The sequence below is a fragment of the Haemorhous mexicanus genome, chromosome 9, assembly GCF_027477595.1.
Source record: "Haemorhous mexicanus isolate bHaeMex1 chromosome 9, bHaeMex1.pri, whole genome shotgun sequence".
Lineage (NCBI taxonomy): Eukaryota > Metazoa > Chordata > Aves > Passeriformes > Fringillidae > Haemorhous > Haemorhous mexicanus.
In genome coordinates, this window is record NC_082349.1 from 14,627,209 (window position 1) to 14,646,991 (window position 19,783).

The 19,783-nt window shown below is 41.4% G+C and overlaps 2 protein-coding genes across 6 annotated transcripts in view; one reads left to right on the forward strand and one right to left on the reverse strand.

Annotated features, from left to right (window-relative positions):
* Positions 1-2,967: 2,967 nt before the first annotated feature.
* Positions 2,968-17,439, reverse strand: LOC132331103 (mucolipin-3-like). 5 transcript variants are annotated; one of them, XM_059854148.1, is made up of 14 exons: positions 17,186-17,439; positions 14,330-14,559; positions 12,402-12,569; positions 11,715-11,868; positions 11,159-11,243; positions 10,982-11,078; positions 10,278-10,377; positions 9,133-9,245; positions 8,906-9,055; positions 6,876-6,977; positions 6,642-6,764; positions 5,912-6,118; positions 5,420-5,549; positions 2,968-4,232 (listed from the first exon to the last, which is right to left on the reverse strand). In XM_059854148.1, the coding sequence occupies exons 2-14, from the start codon at positions 14,555-14,557 to the stop codon at positions 4,213-4,215; spliced, it is 1,677 nt and encodes a 558-aa protein (XP_059710131.1). In that variant the 5' UTR covers positions 14,558-14,559; positions 17,186-17,439; the 3' UTR covers positions 2,968-4,212. The 5 variants fall into 5 exon arrangements, with proteins under 5 accessions (XP_059710131.1, XP_059710130.1, XP_059710133.1 ...); XM_059854147.1 differs by lacking the exon at positions 17,186-17,439 and adding an exon at positions 16,377-16,501; XM_059854150.1 differs by lacking the exons at positions 5,912-6,118; positions 17,186-17,439.
* Positions 17,440-17,583: 144 nt separating this feature from the next.
* The window catches only part of DNAI3 (dynein axonemal intermediate chain 3), a 28,212-nt gene continuing 26,012 nt past the window's right edge, over positions 17,584-19,783 (forward strand). The window contains exon 1 of the mRNA XM_059854144.1: positions 17,584-17,723. The gene's annotated coding sequence lies outside the window, so the exon portion shown is untranslated. The remainder of the gene's footprint in view (positions 17,724-19,783) is intronic.

The following is a 19,783-nucleotide window of genomic DNA, read 5'->3' on the forward strand; positions in this document are numbered from 1 at the left end:
TGTCAGAACACGAGTTGCCTTACTGCCAGCTAGTAGTTGAAGACACGGTGATAGCATGCAGGGAAGACTGCAGGTGCGATTAACTACTACAGAGTTAGTTGTCTTGCAGGTCAAGAGGTATTTAGTTCCTCAGAGGATGTGGTTTAATGCAGTTACTCCAAACTAGGGCGTTCAAAACAGAATGTAGGTTCATAAAAGACATCATTGCAGCAACTGAGTTCTCTAACTGCCCACACAGTGGACATGGGCAGCACAGGATTCTTACCTAATTCTCTCAGATGATGCTGTATTTGGTTTTGGTCACACTGCAAGGGAGAAGAAGGAACAAAAGCCTGTATGCAGTTTCTCAACATTAGCTGCAAGAGCATTGTGTCAGCTCATGCATCAAAGCTTTCTTAAGGCTTCCTCTGGCTTTAGCTACTGCTTGAGGCAGGAAGATGCTCCTCACAGGTGCAGCCACAGGTTTTGTTTTTTACAGAAGTGTCTGTGTGTTGTCCTACCTCTTGTTTCTGTTCCTGTCTCCCCATCTGCCAGATAAATTATGTCTTTACACATTTTAGTACTGGATAGGTATGAGCACATCTGAGTTTGATTTCTTACTCTTTTGTTTACCTTATCTTGAGAATGTTCTTCAATCCAACATGGAAACTGGTACTTAGAAACAAGTAAATCCACCACCCCTTCCTCTCAGTGTAACTTCATTATGTTAGAAGATCTGGGCTCTGCTGAAAACAAGAAGTTCTCCCTAACTGTATATGCAAAACATTGGCATTGAAATGAGCCTTGGTAGGAAAACAGCTGCACAATACAGCACTCGGCAACTTATGTTCATGAGGAAATACTGGCTATTGGTATTTTCAGGTGATTTTCCAGGGCTCAGTGAGAAGCAGAACAAAGAAAATCTCTTACCCCTCCACAGCTTCTTGGTCAGGGCTGAAAGCCTGTTTCCCTTAGGAGGGCATATTTAATCATGAGTTAATCAGATGTTTTATCTGCTTCCTTGTTCTCCCCAGCTGCATTTTACAGCTCTATCTGTGCCTGCTTGATTGTATCAGCATAAAGATACCAACGTCTCCAGGATGCAGCTTTACATGTGCTACCAGCATTGCTAATGCTGAGATCACTGACCCTCTGAAGTCACAAGGGGTTTTTTAGAATAAGATCATTGTCACACATCTTGACTCTGCAAGGCCATAACCAGCACATCATATGTTGATAAGATTAAAAAGCCTCACCACACACACAACAGCAGCAGCCACAGATCTGGCTGAGCTGTACTTCATCTCAAATGCAGCCGGCAGGCTAGAAAACACAGCACTGACTGGCTTCTTCTCAGGTGAGCAAAAGAGTCAGGCAGATGAAGATCTTTAACACAAAGGATCACACAGGTCAGAAACTTGGACAAGCAAGCACTTAGACTGCCAGCAGTAGCACCAAGGTGAACAATGTGAGTTGGAGTGTCTGCTTTTTTCTTAAAAAAAAAACAGAATGTACGTATCAGATATATAATACAAGCAGCATTTATTTTCCCAGTCAGAACTGGACATTTTAAGCAGTTGTAAGCCTGTAACCTTTCAGGGTACTGTTCTTCTTTCCCAGTGTAACAGCCCGCACCCGTAGCCAGAAATACATTATTGCTGCCCTGCTAAATTTATAGGCAGTCCCTTTTTTTCTCCTCACCCCATCCTATCCTTCACTTTAAACATCCTTCTCCTTCTTTCAGATAGCCCCCCTCTCTGGCCTCACAGTCTGCCCCTGTTCATTACTGTCTGGAGGCAACTTGTAATTCATCAACTCTTTCTTCCCTAAACTCAAGCAACTCCCAGCAATGCTAAATTAAAAGTTGTGGAATCCAGCAGAAGCAACACAGATTGTGGTTTTCCAAATAATTTCTGCATCTCAATTGATTGACTTTTTAGCTTTAGCCCTTAAAGACCATCATCACTTGAAGACTCTACCAGGGATTTTCTGTGCTTCACCTCAGGCAGTAGAAACCAATCTTCAGTGGAAGACTTCACCACTTGTACTAGGAATAAAAAGACTCCATACACAGTGTATTTTTCTACTTTGTGTCACCTGTTGTAGATTTCCATGCCTTATGCTCATACTGCAGGCTTCTATTAACATGCTTTCTCTCTGCTATTCTAAAACTCTGTAAGTATTTGATACTTTAGAGCTCTGTCAAACTTTGTTGAAACTTGCTGCAAATTTAATAAGTTATGGTGACAAAGCACATATTCTACCCCGTTTCTAAATTAAATCAGACCATTTCTCGCCTTATAATTGTATTGGCAAAGTATTTCATAGCTCCTTACAAAATGTACCTGCATTTTAAGTGAATTATTAATCTTAGCTTTCTCTTAACTCTGTATGAAAAAGCCATGCAAGACTGCCTTCTGCATTTCATTGATCTTAAAAGTGCTTGCCACCCTTGCCAGAGTTCCTTACTTAAATTACTGTACACAATAATGATGTGCACATTATATTTTGTGTGTTGTCAAAGATCCGTAAGGAGTTAATTGTGTCAAGAGAAAACATGGTCACTTCATATTTGCTTTTTGAGGCAAGGCTGCCTTGTGTCTTCTTGAAAAGTTTCAAAAGTCTTCAGTCTTAGGTGAGTGTTGAAAGTGAAGGACCTCAGTACACAAAGCTTTCAGATACTGTGAATAATCTGTTCTACCTACAGCTTGTATTAGGTTTGCCTTTGCTGAATTTGAGGAGTGTTTTTAGTGCAAGGTTAAATACTTGAATATTTGTTTCTATGGCAAATTCTGAAATGCTGTTAAACATCAGCTGGAAAAAGGTCCTTACCAGGGTCCACAGGAACAAGCAGGGCTACAGGAAATCCAAGCTCACACACTCCACTCTCCATTTCATGCCAGAAATTGCACAGCATTATTAAAAAACAAAGCTCCTGTATTAACCTGGCAACATATTTACTCTTAAGATGATTTCTGACACACTCAATACTTACTGCAGCTGTAAGTGTTTATTGTAGCACATTTACAATGTGTAAGCATTCAGACAGAACATGTTTAGTGTCCTCTACAGCATTATACATTGTCACACACAGCTACAGCAATGCTGCTCACAAATGCAAGTTCTCTAAAATATGCTTCCCTTTAGTTTTCTATTCTGCTCCCAGAGTGAATAGACTATAGAAAATAAGGCATCCATTAAATAGTATCACAATCAACAAAGAATACAAACTAAGTTGTCAAAACTGAACTTCTGTAAGAGCTAATGTTTCATCCAGCCACTGACAGTAGCAGGTTATTAGGTTGCTAGGAAACATCCAGTTTCTAAAGTGTGGAGAGATTAGACTCTCAGAGATATATCTCCTGTGTCTTTAACTCAGTTTAGACTTCAGGTTTACAGACTTGTGTGCCAGAGGAAGATTTCAATTTTTAAAAAAATAGGTATTTTGGAAGGGTTTTTGTCTGATTTTCCCTTGGAAAATGTAAGATCCAAACATTGTTAAGCTGAAGACTGTAACTGACTCTGCCCAGTGCTTGATACATGAAAACATTTCTCCACTCAGCTCATCCCTGAAACTTCAGTTCAGCCTGGCACATCCCAGCCTCTCTGAGAATAGATTGCCACTTACATCCAGTGGTACTTGTGTTTAAAGAAATATTTATTTTATACTTTCAGCTATATTTGAGTGGTTTGTGTATCAACTCAGTGCAATCACTCCAGAAACAAATTACACTAAATTTCACAGTATTTATTTTTACTGTGAGTGCAAAAAACCAAAAAATGCTGGGGGCTCTAGTGTGCTTTCATCCCTTCAGTAACAGATCAGCCACAGACAGATAATGCCAGCACTACTGAGGGCTAGGTTGGTGTTCAAAGCTGAAGCTGTCTGGCACTAGTTCTACTTAGAGTTGAAGTTACTGCATTTAAAGTCTAGTCTTTTAATCTAGCCAAGTCTCTGAAAACAGACAGGTTTTTATGCCCTTTGCATTCTAGCACAATTTAACTAAGGAATCAAACAGAATAAAACTACTAAAATCCACAAACCCCCTGAACTAGCAGTGAATGTCTAAACAAAAGGTCTGTAAGTTTAGCATAAACTTCTGCCACAGGCTTACACTGTTTTTTGAGAAAAGAAAATTAAGTCTTCAGAAATAAGGTTTTCCACCAGACCCATTGTCAAGTTCTTGCAATCTGTGCTGCTTTAAAGCCTTCATGATACACTCCCACAATCCATTAAATATGTCCACTACAACCTGTACAAGAGAGGAGGGGGAAGTTGTCAGGTACCTGCATCAAAATAATAGTTTCACTGTACAAGGAGCCTTAAAAATGCAACTGAACTATTAACAATTTGACATCCATTGACAAGAAACTGCTATGAACCACCAGAAAACATTTTGAATACAAGACTGCTGTCCTAGATGCCTGATCCCCACTGCACAGTCAGTTGGAAAATTATTACATCCCCACCCTGACCCATCTTCTGCTGGCTTTCTTGTCTGGTTAAACTGAGAGGTGTGTGCAGAAAAGGAAATATTAATGTGTCCATGCCCTTTACCCAGGAGCAAGATGCCCTGCTCTGCTTCATCCCACACTTTTATCTCCAGTAAGACACTTGCTCAGAACAGGGGCTGGCTCACAGCAGGCTCTGTCATCTCCTTGCTCCCAAACACATCCCCATCTCCTCCCTCTCATAAATATGTTCTATCAGGCGTGCAACAACACAGCCCGCCAGAAAAGCCCAATACCAAGGAGTTGCACCTTTGATCTTTTTAATCAAGAGGCAAATATTTTTCAGCTCCCCCACCAAAAGGCTCTTCAGCAAGGAAGACTCAGACTTGCTGCCAGCCAAGTTAAATATAAACCACGTATCCTGCAATCAGTATTCCTGAAGAAACACAGCTTCAAATAACTGAAGCATTTTCCCTAAATAATGGAAGTTAGGCAATGGTTTCCAAGTGCTGTGGTAGTATCTTAAACTGCATGCTGTCTTAAAACCTTGACAAGCTGATTTTCCCCCAAGCTTCAGGCCTGTTACCAGCACAAGGTGTGATTAAAAAATGAATAAGAGAACACTGAAGGAGTTCTCTTAAGTACTGCCTGTTGTAGTGGGTACAGGAAATGTTAATGCTTACACATTACACATATGGGGCTCCCAAGTTACTATGTATATTATCTTACTTTCTGTATAATTTATCACGTTAAGTGATTCTTAATTTGGAAGCTCCCTCACATTTTCTTAGAAAATTGTTGGCTGTAGATGTTTTGCTGAAGTTCTCTGTTCATTAGAAATAGTTTGGGATTTTTTTGTGTGGGTTTCTCCCACACACAAAACTTCCCCCAAAATTTAAGTACTTTTCATAAACATTGTACCAGGGACATTTTTTAGCATGTTGCTTTTGTATATACCTTAATAGATAATTTTAATATAGATACATACCATTACAACAACAGAAGAGAGATGCAGAACTTTCCTCCTCTAACCTGTACCTCCCAGAGTTTGGTGAGTCTTTGCACTGTGATATAAATCTCTGAAGTTCTGTCTCTGGAAAGCCATCTTGCTGGTAGTGCTAGAAATTGATACTTAATTAAACCTTTGAAAAGGCTAAAACCTACAATAACCCAAATTCTCCCCAGACCATTTTCAAGACACTGCTCAAGTGTGAAATTAGAAGATTCATAGGACCTAATGTGAAAATACTGCTTTTTAGTAGATATTTAGCTTCCATTGAGCAGAAAAACAGACAGACTTTTTAAGAAAAACAAAGTAGAGAGGGATTAAAAACCCTCTTGTCATCAATTTGCATCCTTAAAAGTAGTAATTATATTTATTCTTTCGATTGGCATGCACTAAGTTAAAATACTGAGGGAGATGACAGTTTTGATAGCACCAATCTTGCACTGCTACTCCCGTTGAACAGTCTGTGCTTACCTTGACTGTTTCATATGTATCTGTAATGAGTGCAATGAAGAGACTCAGCACCATATAGATGAACAGACTGATGAAGGAGTAGAGGTAGATCCTACTGAATAACCAAACCAAGTAACTTTTCTGCTGCATTTTTGCAAAGGTGGCAAACATGTCATCTCCATTGATCAATGAAAAAAGGCATTCGGAAACCATGTTCAGAGTGCGAAACTAGAGCAGGGAAGACAAGGATGTGTCACTGCTTTATTTGGACACAAAGACTGTACATAACATGAAGAACATACACTGACTGAGATGAATGGCTGCCTCAAATCTCTTCCTACACCCAGGGGATGACAAGGTGCAAACAGTAAAATATCTGAGGAACAGTCTGGCACCTCCTATATGCATGCACATTCAATTCAGATAAGTAAATTTCTCTTTTAAGAGGGATAAGCATAACGTCTCCAAAGTTTTTGTCTGATACTCATGTTCTGCAAAATGGAAATTATTTCTTAAAATATCAGCATGTGATTGGGAGTCACAGCAGCTTCCATTTCTGACTTGGAGCTTTCATAACTTGAGGAAAGTCTGATTGAGTCATGGAAGTCAGACTCCTCAAACAGAGCAGCATCATGTTGAAGATGCACTATTTTTACATTAAGGGAAGCCTTGACATGGAGAACTAGGAAACAGCAGTAGTAATCTCTCATTCTGTTATTCAAGTTATCTTTTCTCATGGTCAGAATATTACCTTCACGTGGTATGGTCCCAGTACAATCCATCCACAGAAACAGTAGCCCAGGTAGATCATAGCAGCACAGCAGCAGAACCTCATTACATTGGGTAATGCTGCTCGCAGTGTTAGGATGAGAAGCTGCACAAAGCAATGCAAACAGTTAGAATTCAACCAGAAACTTCTTCCAGTCCTCTTATAGCAACAAACAGAATAAATACCAACAATATGAAGATCCCAGGAGATCCTTACATTATACTTCTGAAAGAAACCTAGGTAGCGAATGACTCCAAGCCACACAAGCATAGTAGATATTCCTAAGAGTATGCTGCAGACATCATAACTTGTCAGACTCTGAAAAAAAGCAAGAGAAGAAGCAAAAAAATAATAAAGGAAAAAAATGAATTATTGTTACTACTGACAGATTCTAAATTATGACTCTCATTATTACAAAGATTTGTTTAGAAACATTTTTCCTTTGGCAAACTCTCCTAGAAATTGGTTTGAGGCAATATACATGAGAGAGAGACATCCCTCAAAAGAACAGGGGCACTTTGAAATGCAACTCATTTAACGAGTTGTCATGCCTTTACACACAGCTGTTTGTAAAACAGATTCTAACAAGATGAGCTTTATTTGCACGGCCAAGAGTGCAGGTGCACAGCAGAAGCAGAGACACCTCCTCTGTACCCAGCTCAAAAGGATCTGCAGTGGCACTGCAAACATTTTTATGCTGCTTCCAGACTTGCAGCAACTGCTTCTAGAATCTGCATTGACAGATTCCTCAGAGCATCTTAGGAATCTCTGCACTGTATCCCAATGGACAGTGTAAAGATGACAGAGAACAAATAAAGTTCTTCCACTAGTTAGGAAAAGCTCTTTGTAAAAATTAGCATGACTTGTCAGCATTGCTCAGATAAATACTCAGGAAGATCTTGTTATGTAGTTGGGAACTATGAGCTATATAAAGCTATCAAGGAACAGGTTAATTAGCTTCCAATGAATTCTATCTGGAACTTTTATCTACTGACATTTTGCTGTTTTTTCCACCTATATATACTGGCCTGTTTTCATCCAAATTAGCATGTACTCTCTTCCTGAACTGCAGCTCTACTCTGACATGGATCGTGACAGCTTATTTGAAAAGAAGTTTGCATTCATTTCTTTTTCTATTCTCCTAAGAATAGAACATAAATAATAGATATTGGCAATGGATATTGGCTAATCTTTCCTATCAGCATAATTCATTTAGAGCTCAACAAGAAACAAATTTAGGCTACTTTAATGTGAACTTGTGATTCAACCACTTTCATACAGTAACATGGAACAGGATCTTGTTATTATGATCCACAAGGCTTGCAAAATGGACTGAAATGTACCTGTAGAGAGGAATTTTAGTAAAATACTCTTGCATATATAAATAGATGTATGCATAATATAAGATACAGAAATCCCAAATGCAAGGTCTTATTCCAGTCTTGTTCTCTTCTTTGCTTTTCCCAAAGCAGAATAGAGCTATCTCTTGTCTTGACCAGCTTCCTCACAGGTTCTTCCTACCCTCAGTGAGTCTATAGGTCCAGTGGTGAGACAGGGCAATTTGAACAGGGTGTTTGTGATAGTCAAGCTGTCAGCAGATGGATTTCAGACCCATCCTCTCATCACAGTGTCCAAAGTTCACTATGTTGCAATGTCACATTTCAAAGTCTGCTACAGACTTTGTGAAGACCAATATTATCTGAATATCAGAGTGCTTCAGGATAGCATATTATAATAATTTTTTTCCTAATTCTGTAAAACATAACATTTTATATATTTTGAGTTTTGTCCATATCAAGTTTTTTTTGAAAGTGAAAGCCCAGAACCTGCTGTGGCTGACTGTTACATGCTGGAAAACAGAAGCTGGGAAAGCAGCAAAGAGATATTTAAGGAGAGAGACTCTGTTAAACACTTGTAAACAGAGTTCCAAAAGTGAAATGCTAAATTTGAAGAAATTCATCAAATGAGCAAATATAAGTGAGGAAGGGAGGAAGTTAACAGTCAAACTTTGACAAATGGATTACATTTTATTCCTCAGAGTCACAGGGAGCAAAGATAATTCAGCACTATAATATAGAGTGATATTTGGAGTTTTTAAATCTTGCTACTAGCAACAATATGCATGAGTTGCAATTCTGGAGGAGAAGATAGAGTTTTAAAATGTCATGCCACTCAGAAGCAAGTACAGCCAGCCTAAAGTCCCCTGAGAGATTTAAACCTAGGCTGAATAGAAGCGGTTTTCCTACCTTAGCTTGTATCTCCATCTTTAGAGTTGATCCAACAATAGTTAGGATATCACTAACTATAATCAGGATGTACCATCCATTGACAAATTCCATTTGATCACTGAAAGATACTTCTTTCTTATAATAATACAGGAAAAAGCTTACAAATTCCTAGGGGAAAGGAGCAAAGAAAACAGTTAGTCAGTCTTACACAAGACAAGGCTTTCCAAAGAAGGAGCTGTACCCACCCTTTGGAGCCAAATTCCTTTAACCACTGATCGTGTGCAAAGGATCAATGAAGTCAGACAAGTCAATATGACAAAAGCATCGAAGATCATCATGTAATGAGTGTTCTTCTGTACTGCAAGAACAAAAATGTGCATGTTTATAGTGCCTTTATTCTTATTGATCATCACTGCAGTAAAAATCAAGTTTTTATGTTAACTATATTTATAAAACAAAATTAAGAAAAATTATAGTATTTTTTCCCACAAAAGTTCATCTGACATATTTTATGAGAGACACAAGTGCATCTGCACTACAGATACCTCTTCAATAAATTCAGGAGGGTTGATACCACATCAAAAATATACCAAAGTGTGAGTGCTTCTTACAGCCCTGAAGGATTATAGGTGAGAGTTAATCATTTTACAGGAACTTAAATGGCCTTTGGAGTCATAGAGCAGTTCAGAAATATTTTTTTTAAATCCTAGGAACATAATTATATGAATCTTCTCTGTCAGAACAGTATTTGATAATCAGTTCTTCTGTCCTAGGCAGTGCAGATAATTCGTACTATTGCTCAGCTAGTCAAGATCAGTATTGAGTTAGCCATGAGTTCTTGTGAGTGACTATATAAAAAATTTAGCTATCCTCCGCACCTCAGTTACAGCCAAATACACAGCAAATGGCATTTAAGCAACAATAAGAAGTGTTTCTAGCCATCCACTCCAGCAAGCTTTACCAACAATGCTTCCTTATCCTTCCTGGTGCTAAGTCCTGAAATAAGAGTAAATCAGCTTCAACTTTCCACCACTATCATGTGTCCTGTTGCCTGGTGCAAGAACATTTCACAACTCTGCCTTAAGAAATGAGCATTGTGCTCAGTAGCAAGAGAAGGATGCACAGTGAGGCATTGGAAAAGTTTGGTTTGACATTATCAGTGGTGCAAGCCTTGAGAACTGCTACAGAAAGTAATGGTGTGACTGGATTCCCAGGTTTTCAGATCAGGGGTTGAAGAACAACAAATTCTTAGAAAATCAGATTTAGAGTGCACATATTAGAGATTGTATGTCAATGGTGCCTCACATTTTTACAAAGAAAAAGGTTAACAAACATTGTGCTAGTGGACAAAATTTCAGTGTGAAAATTTGAACACATTTATGTCACTTACTTGATCCAGAAACGTGCCAGTCTTTACATTCCCTGATTGCTATGTCATTGTCTAGACTTATTTTAATTCTTCCACTGTGTGCTTTATTATCAAACACGATCTGTATTAAAAAAACAATAAATGAAAAAAAGATGCATGTCTTTATAAAGTTAAACAATTACATATGTAGCCCAATGCATTGCTAAGCCTGCATAATGATGCAGAATAATTCTCCTAGGGGAGAAGTTACAAAACTTTTCTAAGCTTAAACTAATTCAAGTATCTTCAAATAAATGGTGTCAAAATGAAAGACAAATCTGCTGAACCATGCATTTGCCACAAAGTGTCTGATCAACTAGTTACTCAGTGAATTTTTTTTAACTGCATTCTCATTCCTCTATGATGTAAAAACAATCTTTCCCAGAAGCATCTCTGAAGAGAAGAGATTTACACTTCCATTATACTTCAGATGGATTAGAGCACAAGTGGCTGTAAGCCAAGCAAGCACTTCAGGACCACATCAGGAGCACTCAAAGCTTAACCTCCCACAGTGACAACTGCTGGTTATTTACAGGGTACACTAAGCCATAACAGAGTAATCCAGGCACCACTGACACAGTGGTACTCAACTCTCTACAGAAAACGCCTGTGCTGGCTGTGTGCAGTAAACCAGCAAGTCATTTTCTGGTTTTGAACAGAAAGACACGTGGCAGGCTTCCACATACCCGCAGAGTGAAATCGTAACAGTCGGGGAGCTCGTGGTGACGAACGGTCTGGAGGTTGATTGCCTTCAGGTTGAACATGAGCTGCACTGCCACCAGCCTGCAACAGAGCTTCAGCTTAGCCCTGCACAGGGAGAACGCACCAAAACCCCAGCACAGGAGGTGCTCTTTCCTCCTCACCTGGGGAAATCCAGAGTGAAATTCAAATTGTGCTTTCCCATCGTTGTGTTGTCTAGTGAAGTCGTTGGCTCAATGTACAAGCAGTCTGGAATGGATAAGGACTCACAACAATATCTCATGGATTATCAGGCTCTTTAACCGAAATCTGCCTGTCCCACTCCCGAGGCTGTTATGAGCTGTTGGCTACACCAGACAAGATAGCACACTTGAGTGAGGAGTCATCTGAGAAGCCAACTGACAATACACCGCCTTCCTTGAACACCAGCCAAGTTACTCATCATGAGTTCACAGGGATTGCTCCTGAAAATTAGCCCCAAACACTTGTATTAGATGGTCACCAGTGCTAAAGGCCCATAATTTCCTTGTGGCAGTAGACATTGGAGGTGAGAGCTAGAGGTTAGTTACACAGAACTTTTCTTACTGGTTTTGACTAGTAGTAAATTCAATACAGATTATATGGTAAGACTATACCATACTGTAATGTTTTTAAAAGAATTTATCAAAAATGTAGGTCCCATCCTCCCAAAGAACTGATTAAATAGATCAGGTTCATCACCAGTCACAATCTCTGGGTCTATATCAAAGGTGTCGTTTCCAGGACAGATGATCCCTCGCTTGTAGAACTGCTGACAAACAGCCAGAGGTGTGTCTTCTGCTCCCCTCTTCTCATAAGCATGATTTCCAACAGAGATGTTGGGCAGCTGGAGGTACTAAAGTTCAAAACAAACAAACCAACTTAAATAGCAACAAAACTGTTAGTCTCTGAGAAAAACAAAACAAAACAAAGCAAAACAAAACAATGAAACAAAGCAAAGCAGAAGTGTTTGGATTGGTTATAACCCATCTCTTTTATTTAAAAATATCACTTAAAGAACTGTGAAACCTAAACCACACAACAGCGGAGTCCTCAAGTATCTTAAGGTATCTGACAAAAACACTAAGTTCAGGATTTGGATCTAAATACCTTTTTGCTTATTATGTTTTACTCCTTACAATCCTTACTAGAAAGCCTAATTTGTTACTTGCCAAGGATTCTGGCTAAAATTCAAGGAGTGCTTGTAGTGTAGAACCAGTACACTGATTAGCTTTAAGGATGTTACCACACTGTAGTGCTCTAGCAATGACAGAAAACCTAAGTGAGTTGATATTTTAGTCTTAAGCAACTGACGCAAAAGTTCAATTCAAAAAGGGGTACCCAGGTAAAGATCATATATATTGTACATGTTACAGCAACAATTCCTACCTGGTTTATTGCAAAGAATATCTGGTCATAGACATCTGTTTGTGTGTATACAGCATAGGTATCATCCATTCTGTCCATATATCCTTTCAAGAACAGGTGTTTGAATGCAATAGTGTTCTCTTCTTTGAAGGCAACCACCATTTGGTTGCTCAATCCAAAAACCACCAGCTGAAAAAGACATATTTCCTGTTCAAAGACAAAGTTGGCTTCTGGATTAACATATGAACCTGTTCTATGAACTGTCAGTCTTTTGCCTCACTAGTAGACACAGCAATTACCTGCAGGCTGCTCCATTCCACAGCTGCTGAAATGGAAGTTTGACTTTAAGGAAACAGTGGGTTTTGCAATGTGTCTTTAACATGTTTACAGCATCTTGGCCAAGGACTTGAATTTTTACAAAGCAAATGATACCATCTCAGGTTCGAGCTCCCTATATACTGTTACACATGCTTTGTTAGTTCGGCCTGGCGTCTACTGACTTGCCCTGGGGGAATTTCATTGTTCCTCAGCCAAAAAGGCAGGACACAAGACCACATTTTGAAGTCCTTAGTCCAGCGCACAAAAGGGAAATTGAGGACAACTCAGGAAAACAAACATCTCTCAATCCAGTTTCAGTGAAAAGTGCTTTGAGAATAACTCACCAAAGCTGTGCTTGTAGCAGGGTAACACCTGAAGCTGGTAAAAAATATATATTGCAAACATTCATGAAAAGTGAGCACAAAGCTGTTAGCTACTATCCAGACTGGAAAAGGTTTCTAGAAGTACAAGATGTATTGTTTCTGGGAGCTCACAATTCTCTTGACTGTTGTTTCAAATCTGGTGTCAGGTGTATTGTGAAGAAACTCATCAGAGATAAGTCTGAATCAGTAGTCTACAGATTTATGGCCATGGTGCAAACTGGATATGCAGGTTTTGATAAGGGTAACTCAGTTACAGAGATACTGAAATGCTCTGTAGGCAAGCTCAGCCCACAGGAATACACCAGCAAACCAACACTGCACAGACTGAATTACCACAAGGCAGATTTTCTCTGAAAATATAAAATCAGCACTGGTTTCTTTCTTATTTGGATTCTTTCATCATCAAATTTTGCTTTTAGTTGCAAAATGGGAAAGACGACAATCAGAGAACGATGACACATTTAAAAATGAAACAGTAAGGGACACAAACATGCTGCCAGATGCACAGCAGGAGAACTTTTACTGCAGTTTGTCCCACCGCTCAGGCAAGTGGAAAGAAAACATTCTTTTCTGTATATATATATTGCCATAGCACTGGCATGACCATAAAGGGAAATCACACACGGGCAACTCTGAAGGATCATCTGAGGCCTTAGAAGGGTTTTGTGAAAACTTTCTTCTGCCTTAACCGTAGAACTTTGTGACAAACAATTGTGTTTTGAGTAGTAGACAAATGTGTTATATGAAATCTGTGGTGTAAGGCTGGGTGAGAGGAAGAATTTCTGAGGTTTTTTTCACTGCAAGAGTTTGTATGCCAAATGCAAGCTACAAGCACACTAAAAAAAAGAAGAAAGTCACCAATTTCAGTTCTTATCACTGTGGTATCGAAACAGAAACGACTTCTCCTTCCCTCAAACACAACAGTGAAGCAGGTATTGGGGTAACAGATGTGTAGGGATGCCATCCTTTGTGGGGGGAAATGGGGAAGTGGCAAAGAAAAAGAAAGTAAAGTAAAAGGTCAAGTTGAGCCCTTAAACATAGTTCCTTTCATCTGTACTGGAAGGCTAGTTTTTTCAGTCCATAGTTTTAGGAGAAAATTAGGCCACCTGAGATCTTAGCTACATATATGCAAATAAGATAATTTTGCAATCTATCCTTTCCCTTTCTCTGCACCACACCATGAATAGCATGTGACCTGTATTCATCTGACTTCCCATAAGCTGAGTCCCTGCTTCCATAGGTACTCACCTGAACTGTAACCATTACTATTTTGAGTAACTGAATCCCAAGTTTCCAAGGCTTTCTGCCCCGGGCCCAAAATTTCTCACACGGGTTCATGAAGAAAAATTTTAACTTCCTTCTAAGCTGGTCTTCCAAAAGTGCCTCCTGTGATACTGATGAGTGTCGTTTGTAGCTGCAAAGGTTTTCATCGTCATGTGCACTGCAGCTGCTCACAGTCACTTCAGGATTCTCCATTTCTGCAAAGAAAAGTAGTCTTTGTCCGTTGAAAAACCTGCAAGCATCAATACAGCAGCAGCAGATTGGTCTGCACTAACAGCCTGGACTCCAGAGGTGTTTATCTTCTGTGCAAGGCACTTACTTCCACTTTACACTGAATTTCAGACCTTTCACATATTATCGCACACTTTCTGCAGAAGTCCAAGAAAAACATGGCCAAGTTCTTAAATTTACAGCTAGGCTGCCAGGGCACTTATCTAATAGTGGAATTTCTGTCCATTTGGACTTAGAGGATCACTTCCTGAAAACTTCTTCCTCTCTCACTTGACAGCACAGCATATATACAAGACATCCTGACTCAAGAGGAGCACCAAAAGCCTCTCATGACCATTCACTCTTCTGGAAAAATTATCTACTGCTGTAGCTAGTATTTTCCCCCACACCTACAAGCCTATGTCCAGTCCCTGAAAGAAATGGAATTTTCAGAGAGGCAGCGGTTTTCTAATACATTACTATTAGCATGGTTTACTCTTGGAAATGGAGCATGACAAATTGCAATTCAGATAAATCACCTGAGAGCATTAACTTGTCATTTGGCAGGATTATGTCTTTTTCTTTTGCCATAAAAGACCCAATGCAAACCACCAGTGATAATGAGCCACACAAAAAGACCAAGAGGTAATTGAATCATGATTAGACAGAGGCTCACATTTGAGCTCAGTATGAGGGGAAAAGATTAGATAACCTTATAAACATGTTTTGAGACATTACTCTGCATAGTATTCAGCATGTTTACATTTTGATCTGGTACTAAATTCAACATTTTATAAATGCTTTATAAAGACTCACAAACCTTTTATAAATGCTTTATAAAATACTAAAGAACTGGCCAGGAATATTTTTTTTCAGATGACATTAAGAACAGAGAAAACAGCCTAGGCTGTGAATAAAGGTGTGCCTGCCTTATTAGAGAGTTTATTTTTGATTCCCATAAGAATAGCTTTGTATCTAACTCAAACAAAAAATCATCATAAAGATTGATTTTTACAAATGTCCAGTCACATGCAGTCTCCTCCAGCAGCCCCTGCACACAGAAGAACAAGTCTGTTTCAGACATGATTCAAGACCTGCAATCTCCCCAGCTGTCAGGAACGCAAGAAAAGTTTGGAGTCAGCAGTGTAACATTAAGGACAGGCCCATACAGAGGCCAAAAAAGTTCAGCTCCTGTTTTATCAGACTTCCATTGTCCTGCAGGATAGAGTACAGTCTGCTGTGGCTTCCACTCACCTATCTCACAGCTGATCCAGCATTTCTAAAATTAAGCCCTACTCTACCACTGCAATAGTCCTGTCAATATCACTGCTAGATTTAAAAATAAATAAATAAATAAATAAATAAATAAATAAATAAATAAATAAATAAATAAATAAATAAACCAGCAAACACCAACAAACCCAAACCCATTTCTGGTCCCCACGGTGGGCTTGAGCCGCCGTTCCCAGAGGCGCAGCCCCGCGGGCTCCCCCACAAGCCGTGCCGGGGTCTCGGCAGCCGGGGCGGTCACTGCGGGCCGGGCCGGGCCCTTCCCTCAGCCGCTCTCCCCTTGCCAGCCGCTGCCGGCGGCTCCCAGCACCGCGGGCTGCCCGGGCCTTGCGGATGGCACAGGGGCCGAGGCGGGAGCCGCATCCGCACCCGCATCGCCGCCCCCGGCCAGGCCGGAGCGCGGCAGCCGCTGCCCCTCCCGGGCCGGGCGCCCCTTCACCGCGGCACCCAAAGGCGAAGCCGGGCCGAGGGTGCACCCCCGCCCCTCTCCCCGCTGCTAAAGGCTCCCGCGTACCTGCACCGGCACCGCTCCTGCCGCGCCCCGGCCTCCGGGGGCTGCCGCCGCCGCGGGGGCGGCCGGGGGAGCGCCGTGCCCGCAGCCGCCCCCGCTGCCTCCCGGCTCCGCTCGGCTGGGCGGGAGAGCCGCGGCCTCCGCCAGCCCGCCCCGGCCCGGCCCGGGCTGTGCCGTGCCGTGCCGTGCCGGGCTAGGCTCGGCTGTGCCGTGCTGTGCACACCGGCACACGCGGCCTCTGACACCTTGTGCCGCACATCTCCCTCCTGCCGCACGTGACGGGCGGCTCTCCACACTGTAATACACTTCCTATAGGATGGTAATGCCGGCTCCAGATTTATTGACCTAGGCTTCCGTACCAGGGGAAGTAATGTTGTTATAAATAGATGTGTGGCACCCGTCATAAAAAACCCCAAACAAACTAAAAAAGCCCCAAAAATAGCTTTCACAGAACCGTAGTTATGAAGGGCAGCTAGTGGTACAGTGGATATGCTGAAGTCATTCCACTCATTACACAATTAAGCTATTAAAGTTATTAACTGAGCTTCAAAGAGAGTGGACTCCTGCCTCGGGTCTGTGCCAGTCCCACGGCACTGCGGAAATGATCCCTTTGGCATTGCTGCCTGACAAGAGGACAAACTTCGGGTTATAACTGTGCACAGTCTTCAGCTGCCTAATTAGTGCCACTGGTATGAAAGGAGAAGGTAGAATAAGGCCAAGACCAAAATAAGGAGAGTAGCAGGCATTTTGAGAAAGGGAACTTCCTGGCGGTACAGATTGACAATGAAGACAGAAGGGACCCTCCCGCTTACCATAAGAAGGGGTGGATGGACCTCGGAGTGGCACCAAGGACCAGCACCAGGTGCTCCGCACAGAGAGAAAGATACTCCGAGGCTCTTTGTGTTTCACATTGCAGCAAGGCAAACTAAATTATTTTCATGCATCCAAAATACAAACTATAGTCATTACAAATCGTCATATTAACAAACTGCATCGAATAGCCTTAATCCCAGCGGGAGACAGCCTCAGCACTGCCCGGCAAACACCGAGGCGGTGCCTGGGTTGGGGCGCGCAGGTGGCCTGGCTGCAGAGGGGACTGCCGCCGCCTGCCGCCTACACACCCCATCATGCCCCGCGCCCCAGAGTCCCGCCGGCGGCGCTTCTCCCGCGCACGGCATGCTGGGATAAGTAGTTCTTGTCTGGGGCGTCCCTTCAAGCTGCCGCCGCGGGGGGCGGGTTTGCAGAGCAGGGCGCCGATTGCCTCTCCGAACCGTCAATCACCGCCGGCCCCGTCGCCATGACAACCACGCGAGGCCGGGGACGCGCCGGGCCGGGTTCGGGGCCGCGCAGGTAGGGGACAAAGGGCACGGAGGGGACCCGGCCGCGCTGTGGCAGCGGTGAGCGATGCCCGGCCCCCGAGCACCGGGCAGCAGCCGGCAGGGCACAGGCGCTGGCGCCGAGCCCGCCACTGCCCCGTGCGGCCCAGCCGCCTCCGCCGCCCCGAGGGGCTGTGCCGGAGCGCGGAGGGCAGCGGGGGCTGCGAGCCCTGCCCGGCCCCGCAGAGCGCCCCGGGCTGCTGCAAACCCCCCCAAACCCGCACCCAGCCCCGCTCCCCACGCGGGAGCTTGCACAGCGACCCAGCTCACAGATCAAAGATGAGATGGTTGTTTTTCTTACCTCTGCTTAAAGAAGTCTTATCTAATGTAAATTTTTACAGTATAGCATTTCTGTTTCAAAAGTCTCGACACTGCAACATATGTTACTGTTTGGATCCTGGCAGGACCATGTTCTGACAACTTCTATGTCATACTTAGTAACTTTTTAAGTACCAACCAAATTGTTACAATATTTTAATGACCTGACCAGCTGTGCTGGCTCATACCAGAAGTTCTGTCTGGGTAAGATAATAGTAAAGTCGTATTTCCACTCTTTGCACTCTTTTTTTTTTTTTTTTTTTTTTTTTGATTTGTGGTTCAATTTCTACAGCCAGATATCATTATTTTTAGTAGCCCTCAATTTTTCATCTGTCAGTTTGCCCTGTTACATTCTGAAATTGTGTGCTTCTGGCAGCTGTCCTGTCCACAGGCAGTATATTTTCAAATTCACACACTTATTGTGCAATGAAACCCTTCTGCAGTCCTGTTGTTCCCAGTTGTTTGTTCCTCATCCGTAAGCTCATGTGATGCCAGCTCGATCTCATGTTAGGACCATGAATCAGCATCTCCTGGTCACTTTCTCTGAGTCTCTTGTGATTTCACTGACTTCTATCATATCATTCTCAGGCTAAAAATAATCCTGGTTTATTCCCAGTACAAAATATGTTCTATGTCTTCAGTCATCCTTGTTATACCTTTTCCAATTTTAATCTATTTCTCTTCAAGTAAAACAAAGAAGAGAATCAGAACACAGTATTAGCCAACATTCTAGTGAAGTTTTCCATTTTGTTCTCTTATGGCTTTCTTATTGATTCTTAACCTAATTGTACACATTTTGTACTCACCATCCCAGATACTGTAGCTACACCTACTGGTTTCTATCAAATAACAAAATCAACACCAGGCTCAAGTAAGCCTGATTTAATGAAAAGTTGTGAGTGTGAAACCAGGTACATTCAAATTGAACTATTAATATGCTGAAATGATTTGGCAGTTGTCAAAATTTCAGCTTTACTCTCTACAACTTATACAGTGAAGCTGTGTCCAAATATGCACAAGGATTAGTAATAAATTTTCATAATTTTGTATTATTTGCTCTTTGTGTAGAGCAAAATAGAACAAATTTAATTAAAGGCAACATTGCATGTGAATATCTGAAGAGACAAAGTAATTTTCAAAATGGTATTTTTAACAAGTTCCGAAATGTTTGCCAACAGAAATGTGGTTTTTAGCTTGCTAGTGATACAACAAAATAAGCAATTAGCACATGGTTTTGGATCCTTTCCTTGTAGTGCTTTTGTAAAATGGACATGCATCCAATTCTTCTGTCTTTCCAAATTATAGTAAATTACAGTCCTAAAATAGTAATGCACACAAACTTGACCTTAAATCATTCAATTAGGCAACTAATGAATCATTCTGTGTCCTAAAATCAGGCAGCATCTTTTGCAGAACTGATAGCTAATTAGTTTTTGCCTTTTGCAGAAGCCTAGCAACTTCACGGATTTGTTTTTAGCTATTAATGTTTCAGTACATTAAATGATTAGGAGAACACTCTGATCTTATTTTTTCCTCTTAAGCCTAATGTTCAAAATATTAGAGCCATCTGTAAACAAACTAGACTATTAAATGTCAAACAAAGTTGTCAAATATTTACCCAGACTTTAGCCATTACATAATGTAACACTGTGTTCCACTGAAAAACTGCTGAAAAACTAGACTGAACATAATTAATGAAACCTAAATATTACTTAC

Bases quoted from the DNA above. Each gene is read 5' to 3' on its own strand.
- LOC132331103 (XM_059854148.1), bottom strand. From the start codon at position 14,557: ATGGAGAATCCTGAAGTGACTGTGAGCAGCTGCAGTGCACATGACGAT. The intron at 11,244-11,714 runs GTGATGAACCTG...TATCCATTCCAG, and splicing joins AGACCCAGAGATTGTGACTG to ACTGCTTGTACATTGAGCCA. The intron at 6,978-8,905 runs GTAGGAAAACCG...GCTTTTTTTCAG, and splicing joins AGATGGAGATACAAGCTAAG to AGTCTGACAAGTTATGATGT.